Source organism: Nematostella vectensis, chromosome 8 (genome assembly GCF_932526225.1).
Source record: "Nematostella vectensis chromosome 8, jaNemVect1.1, whole genome shotgun sequence".
Classification (NCBI taxonomy): domain Eukaryota; kingdom Metazoa; phylum Cnidaria; class Anthozoa; order Actiniaria; family Edwardsiidae; genus Nematostella; species Nematostella vectensis.
Window position 1 is genome coordinate 9,629,152 of NC_064041.1, and position 18,243 is coordinate 9,647,394.

General features: G+C 40.4%; 1 protein-coding gene across 7 annotated transcripts in view; it reads left to right on the forward strand.

Annotated features, from left to right (window-relative positions):
- The window catches only part of LOC5519386 (A disintegrin and metalloproteinase with thrombospondin motifs 6), a 29,244-nt gene extending 12,482 nt beyond the window's left edge, over positions 1 to 16,762 (forward strand). For 5 of the 7 annotated variants that reach the window (XM_032364236.2, XM_032364239.2, XM_032364238.2 and 2 more), the window contains 20 exons: positions 888 to 1,012; positions 1,765 to 2,014; positions 3,158 to 3,350; positions 3,984 to 4,188; positions 4,445 to 4,607; positions 5,664 to 5,802; positions 6,029 to 6,092; positions 7,155 to 7,335; positions 8,076 to 8,235; positions 8,921 to 9,105; positions 9,936 to 10,025; positions 10,524 to 10,616; positions 11,011 to 11,061; positions 11,150 to 11,209; positions 11,712 to 11,876; positions 12,243 to 12,290; positions 14,219 to 14,287; positions 14,658 to 14,738; positions 15,133 to 15,276; positions 15,631 to 16,762. In XM_032364236.2, coding sequence (XP_032220127.2) covers positions 888 to 1,012; positions 1,765 to 2,014; positions 3,158 to 3,350; positions 3,984 to 4,188; positions 4,445 to 4,607; positions 5,664 to 5,802; positions 6,029 to 6,092; positions 7,155 to 7,335; positions 8,076 to 8,235; positions 8,921 to 9,105; positions 9,936 to 10,025; positions 10,524 to 10,616; positions 11,011 to 11,061; positions 11,150 to 11,209; positions 11,712 to 11,876; positions 12,243 to 12,290; positions 14,219 to 14,287; positions 14,658 to 14,738; positions 15,133 to 15,276; positions 15,631 to 15,776 — 2,612 coding nt within the window. In that variant the 3' untranslated portion in view covers positions 15,777 to 16,762. The remainder of the gene's footprint in view (positions 1 to 887; positions 1,013 to 1,764; positions 2,015 to 3,157; positions 3,351 to 3,983; positions 4,189 to 4,444; positions 4,608 to 5,663; positions 5,803 to 6,028; positions 6,093 to 7,154; positions 7,336 to 8,075; positions 8,236 to 8,920; positions 9,106 to 9,935; positions 10,026 to 10,523; positions 10,617 to 11,010; positions 11,062 to 11,149; positions 11,210 to 11,711; positions 11,877 to 12,242; positions 12,291 to 14,218; positions 14,288 to 14,657; positions 14,739 to 15,132; positions 15,277 to 15,630) is intronic. The other 2 variants (XM_032364241.2, XM_032364242.2) reach the window with 2 other exon arrangements.
- Positions 16,763 to 18,243: the final 1,481 nt, after the last annotated feature.

Consider the following 18,243-nt stretch of genomic DNA (forward strand, 5'->3'; position numbering starts at 1 on the left):
GTTTTGAAGAGAAACCTTCCTCTAATATCTGTCTTGCTAAGAAAACATAGCCAGTAAAGTGTCTTCCCGCTAGAATGTATCAGGGTCTGGATGGGGTTAACCGACTAGCGGCAAACGGCTTACAAAGTAACTGACTACCGACAAAACATGAAAAAAACTAGTAACTAGCGACAAAAAAATGGTTGCCGACTACCGAGAATTTATTATTGGCATTTTTATTCTTTAATTTCATCGTCACTTCAATTGGGCCATTATAGAATCTGAGCTATGTATTTCCTGTTGCATCAACTTTTCAGTCAATTATCAATCCATAATTAAGTTATTATCAATAAGTTATTAATTACTTATCGATCCTTAATAATGTTTAATCTTGTTTATACATGAAATCTAGTACAAAAGCGAATACTAGCATAGATTCACCGACTACCGACAAGACCGATAATTTTTACCGACTACCGACAAATTATGGAAATTTTAACTGACTACCGACATGCAGACCCATGCTCACTATTTCACCGTTCAAGCACAAGGAACTTTGACCTAAGGCGGAAAATCCCCATCCCTTTATCATTTCCCAATGGACGTGCTATTTAAAGACAAAACTATAAAGCATAAGCTAGATGACTCTGGTATGTAGCCAAGTCCGACAATAAACGTCCCGTGAAGATTATTCTTTAGGGTCAGGCTCGGTCAGATTTTTATCAGACAACTCATCCCCCCCTCCCCCCCCCCCGGAAAAATAAAGTCCACTTTTCCGGATTTCGCATACCCCCCCCCCCCCCAAGAAAAATCCTGGGTACGGGCCTGTAGAAGATTATGTCTATGTATTTCACAGCTCTGTGCGTTTCTCTACTGATTGCTCCTTGTCTATAATATCCGTTCTCTAGCTAATAGGTGTATACTTGGGTGCTTCATCAAGAACACTGGTCTCGGATTCGCATTCGGGAATGTTGTGGACGGCACGGACTGCTCGGAGGGTTCACCGGACAAGTGCATCATGGGACAGTGCAAGGTAGCCGAGCCACAACCCTGAGCCTTTTTGAGATGTTGATAATGTCAATCGTGCGTGATAGGAGGAACTATTTTGTGGCTTCAGTATACCACAGTTGCCACTATTTTAATACCACAGTTCACTCTCCATAGCTCTAGCCCACCGTAACTCAAACCCTCGGTAACAGTGTTTTGGCTTTAGTATACCACAGTTGCCACTATTTTAATACCACAGTTCACTCTCCATAGCTCTAGCCCACCGTAACTCATACCCTCGGTAACTATGTTTTGGCTTTAGTATACCACAGTTGCCACTATTTTAGTACCACAATTCACTCTCCATAGCTCTAGCCCACCGTAACTCAAACCCTCGGTAACTATGAGCCTCAAGTCCTTTCGTATTTTCTCCCCTATTTTTAGAATAATTCGATAAAATAAACTTCTTATTACTCGAAGTAATTTATGTTTGTTTTTGTTTTTATTTAGAATATGAATGTTATTTCAACTTTTTTGTTATACTGTTCAGTAATATGTTTTTGATAGCCTTAACGTCAAAACTCTTAAGGTACATTTATGAAATTTTCCAAGAAGAGAAAGTGATGCATTTTGTGGTCTTTCGATTGTAGCCTCGAAATGTTCGAGCCATCGTCAGTCAAAACTATACAAATAATCTCTGTTACAGAATAAGGTATCGATCGTTGATAAAAACACACTTAACCAAATGATATTACTTTTAAACAATTATTTTTTATCATCAACCCATTTTATCAATAGCGTGTCGGATGCGACGGAGTGATAGACTCCCGAGCGGTTATCGATCGCTGCGGTGTCTGTGACGGTGACGGGAGCTCGTGCACAGGAGTGACGGATACCGCTAATAATACATCGTCGGCTCAGAAGAAGGACGCATTGCCCCATGGGGGTGGTCTCCTTGTTACTGCCATCAGCGTGCTCAAGAACCTTGGCTATGACGTGGATAGAAGAGGTCACGTGGCCAAGCCAGATGACGACAGATCAAACACAGGTATTAAATCCAGTCGATCGGACTTGCGTGGTATTTGGTTCTGTAGGCAACCTTATGCAAAAAGAACGAGTTAATTCTAAACCACTTTTTCAAAAGACACTGATCCTTTCTACGAAACAGCTTTATAAACAGGCGCGTACACAGGGGGGTGCGTAGGGTGCGCGCGCACCCTCCCCCCCCCTCTTAGCGGCCGAAAGGTGAATCATTTCTTATTAAGGAATCTTTAAATACTATGCTTTCTATAAGATTTCTAATACTGCGCAATCACCCCACCCCCCCCCCCCCCCCCCCAGCCTATCCTGGGTATGCGCCTGATATACTATTGATGAGTCTATAAAATAGTACATTGGTCTTATTTTTGGTAATTCCCCTCGCTCCTTTGTTTTTACGGTCCACGAAAATCCTAAAAAATATTTTCCTTACAAACCTCTTGTGACGGGCTCCCTCACATGGTGATAAAAAAAAAAAAAAAAGATCTCTAGGAATAATTTTCGGTAGTGGCCTTAGCTACGAGGACGCCCTCGAACGCGCATGCTTGTCTTCTTTAGAGGCGCGGCGTCACAATGTGTGCAGAAAATTCATAAGCAATATCAAACAGGGGAGCGTCTTATACCCCCTAGTGTCAAGATGATATATCCTCCAATTCGCCATACTCCCTAAGATCTAAGCGCGCACATAGTGTGGTTCCGGGTCGCACGGACCGTTTTTCCAAATTCGTCTCAGCGCAATATGCTGGGGATTTAATGTTATTATGAATTATGTATGGTGTAATGTATTTTGTAGTTAGCTGACCCCACCGGTAATTCAGTTGTAAAAGAACTGCAAACGGTTGAAATAAACGAGCATTATTATTATTATTATTATTATAAAGAATTTTAGGGCATTCGGGATAACAAGCAAACACGCTACTGAACGACGAGCTGTTGATCGGTTGTCTTCTTTATAAAGTTTTGTTCAAACCCGATGAAAGAAGACGTGGGCTTGCATTAAAAAAAACTGCTAGCTTTGCGATAGCGTTAACAATAATTCTTTACTCCCGTCGTCTCGAAACGCCATTATTCAAATCCCTTTATATTTCCCAATTCCTATTTAAAGATATCTAATGAAAAATCCCTAAACTTTATGAAAATGTTTCTCCCGCAGATGGCGATGACACATTCTATTGGGCGGTCGAGAAGACCGGATGTAGTGTATCCTGTGGGGGAGGTGCTGAGAGATCATACGCACAATGTCGACGCTCCGACGATGGGTCCCCGGTGGCGGAGAGAAAGTGTGACGTCACAAAGAAACCGCCCCGACAGGAGATGCATTGCAACAGACAGCCCTGCCCACCCGTGTGAGTATCGATAGGGAATAGATTGGAGTAGTGATTCTCCTTACCACTACAATATGCACACAATTGATGACGCAAGAAGAATAAGTACATTGCGAATCCACAAATTGACCGCGCATACAAAACAACAATATCAATAGACACTGGCTTCCAACCAAAACCGTGACTGTTTGTATTATTTGCTGTGTTTGCTGTGGTCTATAGACGCACGCACCATTTAAGTGCTGACCTATACTTATCTCCAGTCTTAGAATAATCGAGTGTGTTTACACACAATTCAAATGCCTTTAAATGTTTCTGTGACACACCCTTTTACCTCAGGCAGGCTTTTTGATATACGTACCATTGAGATTGACTTCCCATACTGTCTACAGCTTATAGTATAAAATATTCTTTATAGGTACAAGTACCATCCAAATGCTGACTTTGCATTCTGTCTCCCGTCTATAGTATAAACTCGCCTTTAGATACACTTACCATTAAAATGCTGACTTTGCATTCTGTCTCCCGTCTATAGTATAAGCTCGCCTTTAGATACACTTACCATTAAAATGCTGACTTCCCATTTATCTCCAGCCTAAAATGAAGCTCGCGTTTAAATACACGTACCATTAAAATGCTACATTCTGTCTCCAGATGGAAGGCGGAAGGCTGGGAGGATTGCACGCGCACTTGTAATGGCGGTAACCGCACACGCCAAGTCAAGTGTATGCAAGTTGCTGCTGATGGCGTGGAGTATGACGTAGACCAGAGACTCTGCCTCGACCCCAGGCCACCAACTGTCGAGGCGTGCAACACAGTTCCTTGTCTCCCTGAGTGGGTTGCACAACCTTTTGGCCCGGTAAGGGAATGTAGCAAAGTAGCTGTATTTAAGAGTAACTGTCTATTCTTTTCTTTGAACGAGATTAAAATTAGGGCATGTTTGAACAGTTAAATCTGATTTTATTCCGTCTAGTGCTCTACTTAACACGTTGTTAATAACTAATCTTTATTTCGTCTAGTGCTCTACTATAGTGCCTAGTTAATCACTGAATGATTATTTCGTCTAGTGCTCTGCTGTAATACCTGGTTAATCATTGCATGCTTGTTTCGTCTAGTGTTCTACTGTATGTGGGCGTGGCGAGCAGACAAGGACGGTCAAGTGTATGAAGGCAGATGTTAACAGCAACCTCCTGGAAGTACCAGAAGCGCAATGCGACGGAATGATGAAACCTCCGCTCAAGGAATACTGCAACGTACACAACCCCTGTCCAGGGGAGGGTGAGTAACCCCTGTCCACGGGAGGGTGAGTAACCCCTGTCCACAGGAGGGTGAGTAACCCCTGTCCAGGGGAGGGTGAGTAACTCCTGTCCAGGGGAGGGTGAGTAACTCCTGTCCAGTGGAGGGTGAGTAGCCCCTGTCCATGGAAGGGTGAGTAGCCCCTGTTAAGGGGAGGGTGAGTTATCCCTGTCCACGGGAGGGTGAGTAGCCCCTGTTAAGATGAGGGTGAGTTATCCCTGTCCACGGGAGGGTGAGTAGCCCCTGTTAAGATGAGGGTGAGTTATCCCTGTCCACGGGAGGGTGAGTAGCCCCTGTCCAGGGGAGGGTGAGTAACCCCTGTCCAGGGGAGGGTGACTAACCACTGTCCACGGGAGGGTGAGTAGCCCCTGTTAAGGGGAGGGTGAGAAGGATATGTCCAGGGGAGTAAAGCATCAGGGCGAGGGTGAGTAACCCCTGTCCACGGGTGGGTGAGTAACCCCTGTCCATGGGAGGGTGAGTAGCCCCTGTTAAGGGGAGGGTGAGAAGGATATGTCCAGGGGAGTAAAGCATCAGGGCGAGGGTGAGTAACCCCTGCCCACGGGAGGGTGAGTAACACCTGTCCAGAAGAGGGTGAGTAACTCCTGTCCACGGGAGGGTGAGTAGCCCCTGTTAAGGGGAGGGTTAGAAGGGTATGTCCAGGGGAGTAAAACATTAGGGCGAGGGTGAGTTAACCATATCCGGGGAAGGATGAGTAAATTATGTTCAAGGAAAGTGGAAAAGTAATCAACACATGGTAGAAGTCGTATGTTATGCGTCTCTATGGAAATGGGGAAGATACTCTTCGCTCTTTCCATCATTCTTGTCTTTGGTCTTTCTTGTCATACCGTTCATTTCCTGTGGAGGTTGGAATCGGGATAATCATAGCCCATGTGAGGAGGTGGATGGGTAATCATAAACACATTCCTTTAATCACTTGGGAATAAGCCTTTTAGAGAGGGGTAAGTTTGGCGTTGCTAACAAAGAATGGAAATCTCGAGGAAACTCATTCTTGATTAATTCTTTTTACCTTGATTAAAGGTGGTTGCGGCGGCGAACTGAAGTCAGACACCGGGGAGCTGTCATCGCCTAACTTCCCAGCCAACTACCCCAATAACAAAGAGTGTATCCACTCTATAAGTGTCTCTCCAGGCAAAGTCATCAAGCTTGACTTTCACACGTAAGTTAAAGGGACAAAGTCGTTTACTTCGCATCTCGTTTGCGCATGACGTTTTACAGTTCCGTGGACCACTCGAAAGGTAGACACAATGATTTTATCATTTAGTCGGGTTAATAGGAATAATATTTCTGCAGATACTTAACCATGGACCACGGAAAACTTCAAATCTATTTTAAAAAACTTCTGTATTTTGGACAAAAGTTTCACTTTCTATTTTGCACTTTAGAATGCAGATGGCATCTCCAGCAAAGACATCATCAAGCGACAAATGTAGCGGAGATTTTGTCAAGGTTAGACAGTTATCATTATATGTATCAGACAGAGATAAAATCTGTCAGCAATTGCTAGCCAGCTAATGCAAATACTATAAACGTACAGTGCTACCACCCTTATAAGGAGTAGGTATTAGCATGAGCGTAAGTGAAGCAGTACAAAAAAATGTTTCTCCTCGTCTTCTTGGTATTAGAAAAATGGTAACTAGATAGCATAAGCAATTCATTCTAGACACAGTTCGTGACACAGGGTCTGGATGGGGTTAACCGACAAGCGACAAACGGCTTAAAAAGTAACTGACTACCGACAAAATATGAAAAAAAAAAGTGACTAAAGACAAAAATATTTGCCGACTACCGACATTTTATTATTTTCGCTAACCATGACGGACTTGGACTTGACGTTTCCATTAAGCTCATTTCACATCAAATAAGGCGGGAAATTCCCCAAATTACTTAGTGAGTAATATCAAACAAAACATTAAATGCAACTTTTTGTAAATCATCATTGAAATTTGAGGTTTTCGTCCCTGAGCCCATACATAGCGCAAGGGCAATCAAGAAATAAAATTGTCTTAAAAAGCCAAAATCAGGGTATGTGCATTTCGGCCACTCATTTTTTGCGTTTTTAAAAGGGAAAATCAGTACGGAATGCAAGGAACTGATGGCCATTGTAAGAAATTGTATCTTCTTTCTCCATCTCTTCGAAGTGCGCATGTTCAGGGTTTTTCCGTCATGTCTTTCCGGTATGTTTACTCTTTACTTCCCTCCTCAATCTATTAAAATTCGGTCATTTCAGAATCTGCACTATATATTTCCTGTTACATCAAACTTTTCAGTCAATTATTAATCCAAAATAAATTTATTACAAATAAGTTATTAATTACTAATCAATCTTAAATAATGCTTGATCTTGTTTATACATGAAATCTGGTACAAGAGCGAATACAAGCTTAGATTCACCGACTATCGACAGAGACCGATAATTCTTACCGACCACCGACAAATTATGGAAATTTTAACTGACTACCGACATGTATGTGATACTAATGCTATACTTCTCTCTCATAATTTTACCAGGTCATGGACGGTGAATGCGGTAACTTCCGGTCGGAAACTCTCTTTTGCGGGCAGGATCAGCCAGCACCCTTCATCTCGACCGGAAACAACATGTGCGTCAAGTTTTTTTCAGACGAGTCGCAGTCGGGACAGGGATTCAAGGCGTCATTCAGTGCTATAAATAGACCGTCAAACCCTGGAGGTGCGAGGGCTTGCCAACATATGTGAATGATTGTGAATGTTCTACAGTGGTAACTTTTTGGGAGACTAGCCACTAACCGACATGCAATCCTCTTCCCAGCGGCCATTGTACAAAATATTAAAGACGAGGTTCCGGTATAAAACGAAAAGCTCCTCCCGCCCCCGGGCTCGAATTTGCAATTATAATCAGAACACTGCAACGCTAGCAGTCACAAATTATAAGCCTCCTGTAAAATTGCTTATCTCTGAGCCTCAGTCGGCTGGAATAAAACTATTTTTGCACAGGTAACATGACAGTTGTGTAAAGTTATTGTTAGATTAGTTATTTGCTGTCCTCTCACGTTTTCGGTGCAAAATTTTAAATTTCCCTCTATCCATAATCTAGCGCACCTGCAAAAATTATTCAGCGCGCACAGCTTGGTATAGCATTATTTTACGGTAGATAGAAACATTTTCAGATGTACAGCTCTAGGAATGATATTTATTTTGGTTAGAATATGAAATTTGAATTTAGCATTCAGAGCAATTGCCCTGTCATGTTCATTTACTCGTATGCGATAAGAAGTTATCATAGTTAGAAGAAATTTGGAGTAAATATTTCATAGTGACGTGTTGCGATCTCCTACCTAGAAAGATTTTTCCAATTACGATTTCAAAAACGGTATGTGGAATGTCGAAATTGGTCCATATGTTTTTCTGCTCTTCAACTTAACGATCTGGTTGCAATTTGGTATTTCTTAGATCAATGCGGCGCAATCCTTACTGCTCCCATCGGACTGATTACGTCACCTAACTATCCTGAGTCGTATCCCGGCAACGAGCTCTGCAACATGACAATCAAGGTGGATAAGGGGCCAATCAAGGTGGCGTTCCAGTCATTCGATATCGGCACAGAAAACAAGTAAGCAGATGTTATGAGCTTTATTATATTATGGCAACGACAGTTCGCGCGATCTGATTGGCTACAGTACTCATTCGGCATGACAATTCCGTATTGTCTACCAGAACCGCTAAAATACACTTTTAAGTGGTAAGCAGTTTTAGAATATTTAAAGAAATAATATATTATTACAATAATTAAAATATAATATTTATAAAAAAAATATTTTGAAATATTGAAATATTGGAATATCTATACATTGATTGGTGAGTATAATATGAAAGTCGATTAGAAAGTTGATTAGCTTATTGGTTTATATTTTTTTTGGTTATTCTATTAAATTGTTTTTTTGAATATTTTGTTGGCTGGTCCTTCATCCGGTAATGCTTTCATTTAGTTTTTTAACCAGTCTGTTGCACACGAGTTTACCCCCTTCTCCCTAAAAACGAGGAGAATTCATATACTTTGAACATTTGAAAATTGCACTTCATGCCTCATATCTCGACATATCCATTAGAGAAAAAAAAAACTCTTTTTGATATGTTGGTTTACATATCATAAGGAACCTCTATGCAAAAATTCAAGCTTACCGAAGTTAACCAGACCTTATTTTAGGAAAACTTGCCTTTTTATGCACTGTCAAAGGCGCCTATTCATTATCCAGTATGTCTTTGCCTCCTTAAATATATGTTCTATTTTCCTCTAGCTGCGATGACGACTACCTGATGTTCCATGATAACACCGGTACAACTCGCCGACTTTGCGGCGGCCAGATACCCGATGCATTCAGTACGGATTCAAATGAAATGAAGCTAAGCTTCCGAACAGGTCCACAAATCGGACGGACAAAGTCTGGATTTGTGGCCACTTATACATCCGGCACCACCCCAGGTAAACAATGCAACCAGTACCCAATACTATCCGGAACGACAGAGCAAAAAAATGGCAAGTTTTCCCACAATAAGGTCTGGTTAACTTCGGTAAGCTTGAATTTTTGCTTAGATGTTCCTTATGTTATGTAAACCAACATATTAAAAAGTGTTTTTTTTTCTAATGGATTCGTCTTCGAGATATGAGGCTTGAAGTGCAATTTTCAAATGTTCAAAGTATGAATTCTCCTTCGTTTTTAGGGAGAAGTTGGGCTCTGATCAGAAATTAAGCCAATTTTGCTCGCTAATATCTAAATTTCATATCTTCTAAATTTCTGTAAAATTTGGAATTAAGCTTTTTGTCAGAGGAACTCCTTGTATGCGAAATCTTGAGTTTATATTTTGAGAATTGGAAAATTTCTTGCCATTTTTTTGCTCTGTCGTCCGAAACTGTACCCATAGGCCATCAAGCACTAGTGGCAATAAATGGCCAAATGGTGATCTAACAGATATAATGCTGTAGGATGAGGGATGGGGGAGGGGTGGCTCTATGGATCAATCCATAAAAGACATTTTAGATCATTTTACTATTAGACCGGAACTCTTCCATAGCTTTGGCCCAGTATATAAGAATGTAGCAAAAGAACGAAGGAGTATTTTTACAGGCTAACCCTTAGGCTTCCGTCAATTACAAGCCTTTAATCACAAAATTCAAAGGGGATTACTTACATACTCTTCATGGGAGGGAGGGGAGGGAGGGGAGAGGAAAGGGAGCTTTTGGCAGATTACGAACCTGGTTTTAATTAAACTCTAAACTGATTTTGGTGACATGCTTTCCTTACCTTGACACAGAGGAGCTGCGCAAGATATCTGAGAATGCCGGCATCAAGACATTTACCAACAAGATGGACCAAGGACTGATGAACGTCCCGGTTGCTAAAAGTAAGATTTCGTTTAATATGTGTGGCATATAATTATGGTAAATTATTATTATTATTATTTTGTATTCGTTGACAAGTGTCCGATGTGGACGTGAAATATTGCCCTTTAGGGCGGTAGCAGGGAGTGGAGCACTGGGGGGCACGTGCCCCTCCAATATTTTCTAGAATTACAAGCAAATGACCAGTAGGGGCGTGGCCGTGCCCCTAAATATTTTCTTAATATTTCTGTATTGTGTCCCCTAATATTTTGAGGTCTGCTACGACACTGTCCTTGGTTATGGTCGGGTTAAGACAAATTGTAAATTGTAAATCTATTGCTTCGGACAAGTAGATTACTCGGGTACTAAGGCATGCATAAGGACAGCTCAGGACCGTGCTCTGTACCATATCCACGCTAAAAAATGTATTGCCTGAAGCAGTATCTTTACTGTTAAGTGACTTTGTTTTGGAATTTTTAAAAAAATCCAGACATTTGCATTTTACATGTAATCTATTTTAGACACTATTCCCAAGCCCCCGCAACCAGCAGTGGAGATGCCTCATGATATCGACGTCAATTTCAAACCGATCTCAAAAGTCGACAATCAGGATGGTAAGGTCACGTGATCGTAGAGTTGTTAGGCTGATAAATGTGAGAGCGGCTTGTAGAAATAATGATAATAAAAATGGTGATAGTAATGCTTTTGAGGATATGACGTGATGTAGTATTGCTAATAGTCTTGCAACTGTCATTTTTGTTTGTTTGTGGTAGTTGTTGGTGGTAATGAGATGATATATTGTGATGATGATAATGACGATGCTGGTGACGAAGTTGATGATGATGACGATGCTGATGATAATGATGCTTGTGATGATCATGGCGATGATAATAATGATGGTGGTGATGATGATGATGATGACGATAATAGTGATGATGATGCTGATGATGATAGAAATTTATTGTTTTGTTAATCTTTCTGATTGTTTGTTTACTTTTCTATTTCTAGCCGCCAAATCCGAAGTAGAAGACGCCATTGACAGCATCACCAAGAGCAACGGTATGTAAACAACAAGATTTGACCATCTTAGATAGACCACCCTCAGTTACTGTTACTGATATCAAATTGGCGTTGAATCAATTTCCAGACAAATTCGAGGACGCAGTCATCTCCTCTCCGACCCCAGTCAACAACAAATTGAAAGACGGTATGCGATTTATCCGTTTTTTTTCGCATTTCAGTTTTCTTTTCTCGTTTCTATATTGTGATCTTGCTCATCCTTATGACTGCTAGTCATGTTCCTTAATTCGCATATCCACTGCTACATTAAACCGCCAACTTTTTACTGCTTTGGCTTGTAAACTTGTTTTTTTTTTTTTTTTCTTGTTTTCTGTGGCTTTTTTCCTCAATAATTATTTTCCACTTTAAAAGTGAACATTAGAGAAGCTGCTCTTCCTATGACAGATTTCTTAGACGGCCTAATTGATCCCAGCCAAAGTAAAACTAGCAGCTTGTATTAATTTACATTAGAAATAACAATTACCTAAATGGGGATTTTTGGGACTTATATCGATGTATTCTGTCGATGTATTCTGGATATCGTAGTAAGTAGATTACACTAAATTAAGTTTTTACTGATTTTATACGGAAATTGTAGCACTTTTTTACGTGAAGTATTTTGTTTCTGGACACACCATTTTCCCCCATAGCTCTTAAGTTGTTGGATGCGAGCGACGCTAGTGCTAGTGGGAGTGGTGTTACCCCACCCGCCTCTTATAAGACATCCATAGTGAGTGGAGAAGGAGAGAAGAAGGCGGGTCAGTCGTCAGGATCCGTCACCAAGGTCATCCTCACACCATCAGCATCAAACGATGGTAGGAAAAAACATGCAGTTATCACTACCTTTTTAGAGGGGCAATTCCCTTTTCCCACAATGTAGGGCATCATGGGGATATAAGTGTACATTAAACTGACTTTGTTTTTTTATCTCTTAAAGAACAAATTCTTGCTTTTATTCTGTTTAGTTTTATGTAATTTTCAGCTAGCTTTTCCAAGGGAAAATCCTCTAAAAATCGTTTAATCGCAATTAAATGTTCGGTGTTGAAAGCCAAATTGCGCTGCAATTGTTCTGTGGATCTGTCCCTTTTTCTGCGCCTTTGGTCTCTATCTGTACCAATTATCTCCGTGAAATTGTCCTGAAATTCGGGTCGCGTTTCTCGAGCATTCTTTTGTCTTAACAGCCAGTGGGAGTAAGCCACCAAGTAAAGCAGCGGAGGGCAAAGGCGAAGGTGAGTGAAACCATCAAAACCTTAAGGGATTATAAAGGGATTCTCGCTAGAGATAAAACGAGAGACGTGACGATAAAATGTACTCGAAAAATTACACGAGCGTAGTGAGCTAAGGCCCCGTTCACACAGCGGTAGCAAAGCTGGTGAGACGCTGGCACAAAAATGACAGCCCTCTTTGAGTGGAGGTTCTGTGAAGTAGTTCCCCAACATTTTCCTTGTCCTTGGTTGGAGGTTCTGTGAAGTAGTTCCCCAACATTTTCCTTGTCCTTGGTTGGAGGTTCTGTGAAGTAGTTCCCCAACATTTTCCTTGTCCTTGGTTGGAGGTTCTGTGAAGTAGTTCCCCAACATTTTCCTTGTCCTTGGTTGGAGGTTCTGTGAAGTAGTTCCCCAACATTTTCCTTGTCCTTGGTTGGAGGTTCTGTGAAGTAGTTCCCCAACATTTTCCTTGTCCTTGGTTGGAGGTTCTGTGAAGTAGTTCCCCAACATTTTCCTTGTCTTGTGGTCAACCGTGCGTAGTGGTGCCAGCAGGGCAGTGGTTTCCATATGATCGCACAATATCGCAACCGATCGCATTCTGGTCGCAAGGGGAAAAAATTAATCGGCGAAATTTTATTTGGCGGCCAAAAAAGCAAAAAAGTTCAATTTCTTCATTTTGAAAGTATCATATAATCCCCGGAATGGCCCCCAAAAATTACGATCAACAAAACCGATTGCTTTTATTTTTGGTATGTTTGGTATAGAAATAAGTGGTAGCTAAATAACAATGGTAAAAAAAATCCTTGCCCGCGTATGAATTTTTTTCAGGGGCGAATTTCAAAGTAGGTAAATAACAGTGACTGTAAATAAAAATAAGCCAATTTCTCGGAATTCTTCTTATAGATTTTAATAAAACTTCCTCTAAGTGTCGACAAAGGTCTGATGTACAATATCCGATAGCTTATTTATTAAAAATTTATCTGTAGCGAACAGCACTTCGCGATTAGTGAATTTAACGGGTTCGCCGTTCCGTTGCCATAGAAACAGCAATGTAAACACGTGTTACATTTTTATAAAGTTCATCCCTAGCTACATGACATGGCCAAATAGTTTGATGATCCGATCCCTGTAGCAGAAGATACGAGTTGTGATTGACAAGAAGGTTGGAGATTCGGGAAACTGTATCGAATCTCCTTAATCGCACAAGATCACACACCATCGCAAGGGGAGTTTCTTGCGATCGAGTGGAATCATATGGAAACAAGCCTTGATATTGGCGCTTAAACGGAGAAGAAGATTTGAGAAAATACAACTTTTTCTTCTTCTTCTCGTTGTTAATCCATGTGCCCAGGGGCGGATTTGAAAAAGTCACTTTACTTAAAGAAAATAAATGTCTTAATGTGCCTTCGCCTGCTTGACTTTGCTAAAGGGGCAAATCCGATTCAGCGTTAGATTTATATGACAACCAAGAACCATTGGATAAGTTAAACGCTGTCTATACGGCCATTATCCACCCTCTAATTTGAAATTCTGGATCCGCCCATGGTGCCTTTGGATCTCCAGAAATACGACGCTAGAAGTCTCACCTAATCTGCCCATGTGTTGCTTTCAAAGGTTTATAAAAACACACTCTCTTTGGGTCGTGTTAGGGGGGGAAGAAAATAATTTATCCTGCAAAGGATGCGTTTATGGGCCTAAACAAATGCAGACAACAAATTCAGAATTTAAATACTCCAGCAGACTAATTCCTGACTTTCCAAGTCCGAATAGCATAACAGCATGCTTTTAGTTGTTAGAGCACAACTATAGCAAAATCAAAAATCGATACATTAGCAGACCAATGCAGCAACAATTATCTTAAGGCATGTCTTGGAATGTTTGTAATGTTAACAACACGTTCTGCAAGAGCTTGTGTGCATGATGTAACTGACCACTTTGTGCATGACAAACAGACGACGACGGTTCAGCGACATCCGACACAGAATCGAGTAGTGACGAACAGACTTCCGACAGTAAACGAGGTATAATAAACGACTATGTTTTAAACCGTAAGGAAATATCAAATAAGTCAATACTATTATTAGCGTTATCTGATAAAGTCGACCAGACTGTGCTCAGCGTGTTTGGTTAGAAAGGAGTTATTTTAAATTCTGCTAAAATGTCAAAACACCAGTTTCCTCTTTAATAGTATATTTATCTTGAAGCATGTAGAACTACTATACAAGAATGGCAAACTGCTGTTAGCCGGTTCTCTGCAGCAAAAGCGGCAAAATGATAATATTAAAGGAGCCTTCAATGAGGACTTACCCTTGCCACGCGCTCCTCATATCGCGTGTTCAACCCATACACGTCCTTCTTGACTTTGGCTAAAATGCCTTTTCCGCTTTCTAGTTAAACTGTTGCAAGAAACTATCGATAACATCAAGAAGCAAGGGCTTTTGGAAGATGTTACCGGGTCAATTATCACCCGCGGTAAGCACGGCTTTAAGCAGCGCAGTGCGTAGTGTTATCAATGCATCCCTATGAAAGTTTAGATTTTTTTGGCATCTCGGTCTTCACTTAATGAGTGTTAAAGTATATATCATTACGTCTTGTCACAACTCGGAGTAAAAGAGGCTCATCTCTAGGTTATTAGAGCATTTTTTTAGGATCTCGAATTCTATTAGGTTTTATGTTATTCTTAATCTAACAATAGAGACATAAAACATCGAAATCATAAACTTTATCTGATAATGTTCTTCTTGTGGTAAACAACTTATAGTGCTTTTCTATCATTATGGAAAATATTCTATTTTCTGTGAGCTTTATTAGTGGGAGAATGATTTACAGTCTTAACTTGTTTAATTGCGTCGTTTCTTCTGCGCAGGCTCTTGTCCAGTCATGAAGCGCATGTCATGCCTCAACTTACTCTACTCGTTCCCATGCCGCACGGACGACGACTGCTTTGAAAGCGGAATGAAGTGCTGTCCGACACGCTGCTCCTACGGCAAGACCATGTGTATACCGAGAGGTAGGTATCTAACTATCCCAAAAATTTTATACCATTCCGCTGATGTACTTACTCACCTTGATATTGGTGTATCATTTGCTTGGTTTTCCTCACACAATAATGTATGTATTTACCTTGATATTGGTGTATCATTTACTTGGTATTTCTCACACAATAATGTATATATTTTCCTTGATATTTATGTATCATTTGCTTGGCTATCCCTCTCACACTATATGCCATTCAGCTGATGTATACAGTATACCTTGATGTTTGTAAATAATTTGTCTGGCACCTTTTGCACAAAATGTGTTATTCCATACATGTATTTACTTGGATGTTCGTGTGACATATGGTTGTTTTTCCCTTCTTCAGTTTCTGCCGTGTGTCCACTTCGAACGCCTTACTACACGGGCTTCACTTCATGTAAAGACTCAAGCGACTGCGGCAAAGGAGCCGTTTGCTGTTTAGATATGGCCGGCAGACATTACTGTAACCGCATTACCAAAGTAGCAGCATAACCTGTCAGAATATGAGTTAAGCTTTATATTATATGACTATATTGCTAGCAAGGAAGTATAAAGTATACATACTATAACTTTAGAAGAAAAAAAGGCAAATAAGTCGGCCGAGTAAGGTCCACGAGTGATGGATAATAATCAAAGCCCTGTATACATATTCCCCGCATCGACATGGGGGGCACAGCTGTTTCAGGTAACACGGAAACTTTGTCGTTAAAACAATCAGCGGCACACTTTGTGTGTTGCTACAGTGCCCAGTTTCCCCGCTTCGCCATTTCGCACACGTGACAAGAGTTTATTTTTTGCTGCAGCTTTTGCATTGTAAAAAGCAAATCACTTACACATTTCTTGGACATACGTATGACACATTATTTTACTCAGTGAATACACCTGTTTGAAAGAATAATATTTCCAGTGAAAAAAATGGCAAACTGCGCTTTTAAGACCGACCGCTGAAGTTTTTACTATTAATAATGATGATTTACCTTAAATCGAATTATATTTTTATTCCCTCAATGGGGTGACCGAAATTTATAAAATCTTTGAATTAAAACTGTTCAAATTTCTAACATAAGTTATAGTTTTGCTGAATTTCAAATATATTTTGATTAAAGTAGTCTGTCTAAATAACATATAACTTACAATATGTGAAATTATGATAACTTCCAATAGATTTTACCTTTAGGTTACAATTTACCAAATCTGGTTGTAATCTCATCTTGACTGTATTTCCTTCTATAGAATACCTTGCCAACATACCGTACGACCGGGGTTTCACTTTATCTTATGCTTATACAGTATATAAAAGACTAGCGGCTAGTCAGGGTCGGGGATAGCTGAGTCCCTTAGCCACCCGTGTGAGCGAGAACACGGTTTCCATTTTAATGCAAAAAATAGTAAAATAGAAATAGCGTAAAATAGAAAAAACAGATGTATAATATACCAAATGACACGATATTTTAGTAATAAAAATGACCGATAAATAATATTGTTTGGCGTCTATTTGCGCGGAGGGGTGGGGGGTGGGGAAGGGTGTGCTTCCAGGCAGGGTGGGGAATTTTCGGGAAGGAATCTTTTATGAAACACAGGTTAATACTCTTTGGCACAACAAACGGTCTGTTTATTTTTTCATAAACAAGCGATGGATGTCGAGGGATATGATAGAATAAAATGTTTCCCCAGTTTTCATTGACATTTGACAATTAGGTGCTAGATACATAAAATACTTTTTTATTTTTACAAAAAATTAGTAAAAGGTTACTCATTTCTATGTAATTGCTTACAAAGTCTCTCAAACAATTATAGCGTCATCCACTGGTATTGTGAGTCTTATTACAACAGCTTTCGCTCTGAAGCTAGGGATGCGGATTTGGAAGTCGGGTGATAGCGTATTTCCTAGCCTTGAAATTTTACCACATTTGGACCGTGTGACAAGATGAAAAAATAATTTCAATTCCTTAACCCATAAAGGAAATTCCTTAATTCCAGGGTACAGGCACATTTCGAGAGCGTATGATCCACAACCTCATAACCATCACAGTCATCATCGTCAATTACAACCTCCAACAGCAACCATATTATATCATTGCTGTTATCACCACAATCATATCATTATCATCATTATGAGGATCATCAAATTCACCGCCTTTATTATCATTATTTGAACGAGAAAAAAGGTATCGAAAAGTACTCGGTAGTTCTGGTCACATACGTCAATAATCTAATATATCGTTCTTACCCTTCGTCAATAAACGTAAGATGCGGCTATGTGTTTGGGCTTCCTTTGGTGGTGACGTAGCATGAATCGGCATGCACGCACATCCAGGGGCTCATTTATTCCGACGCGGATCGGGTACTCACCGATTAGAGATTGTATACCGTATACGCACGTTTTTGCCCTTACGAGCTTATAGAATTTTAGGGTCGCGAGGGGGGGAGGGCAGGGGGAGGTGGCGATAACCAAAAGCGGTGCGCTTTTAAACTTATATTTCAGTTCTATCTAGAAAAATAAATAAAAAATTCATGCTCGATTTTGGACAGTAAATGTTTAGCTCATCTAGAGACTCGCAATCTTGCGTTCGATCATTCTTATTTAATGTTTTGGATGGGGTAGGGCTCTTATTTAGAGGTGGGCGCTAAAATGAGCATTTTCGTTATACAGGACTTTTACGAATACTGACCAAGTATCGTTACCCCCAGTGCTTTATGGGTAACACACGGCTGTATCCTGGTCTCTGAATAACATGTGAACGTTTACAGGCACATTAAAAAGAATTCTACAGCTTTCCAAACCTGGGAGCTGGATTTATTTATGCTTTTCTTTTTTTTTGCTTATTAGCGCCAGGCTAGCTTACAGCAAAGTACCCTGTATTATACTGTCGCAAATGGCAGACTTAAAGCATACATATACAAAGCTTTGTTTATTCCGATTAATCTTTTCAATATTACGAGGTTCTGTTAATGCTAC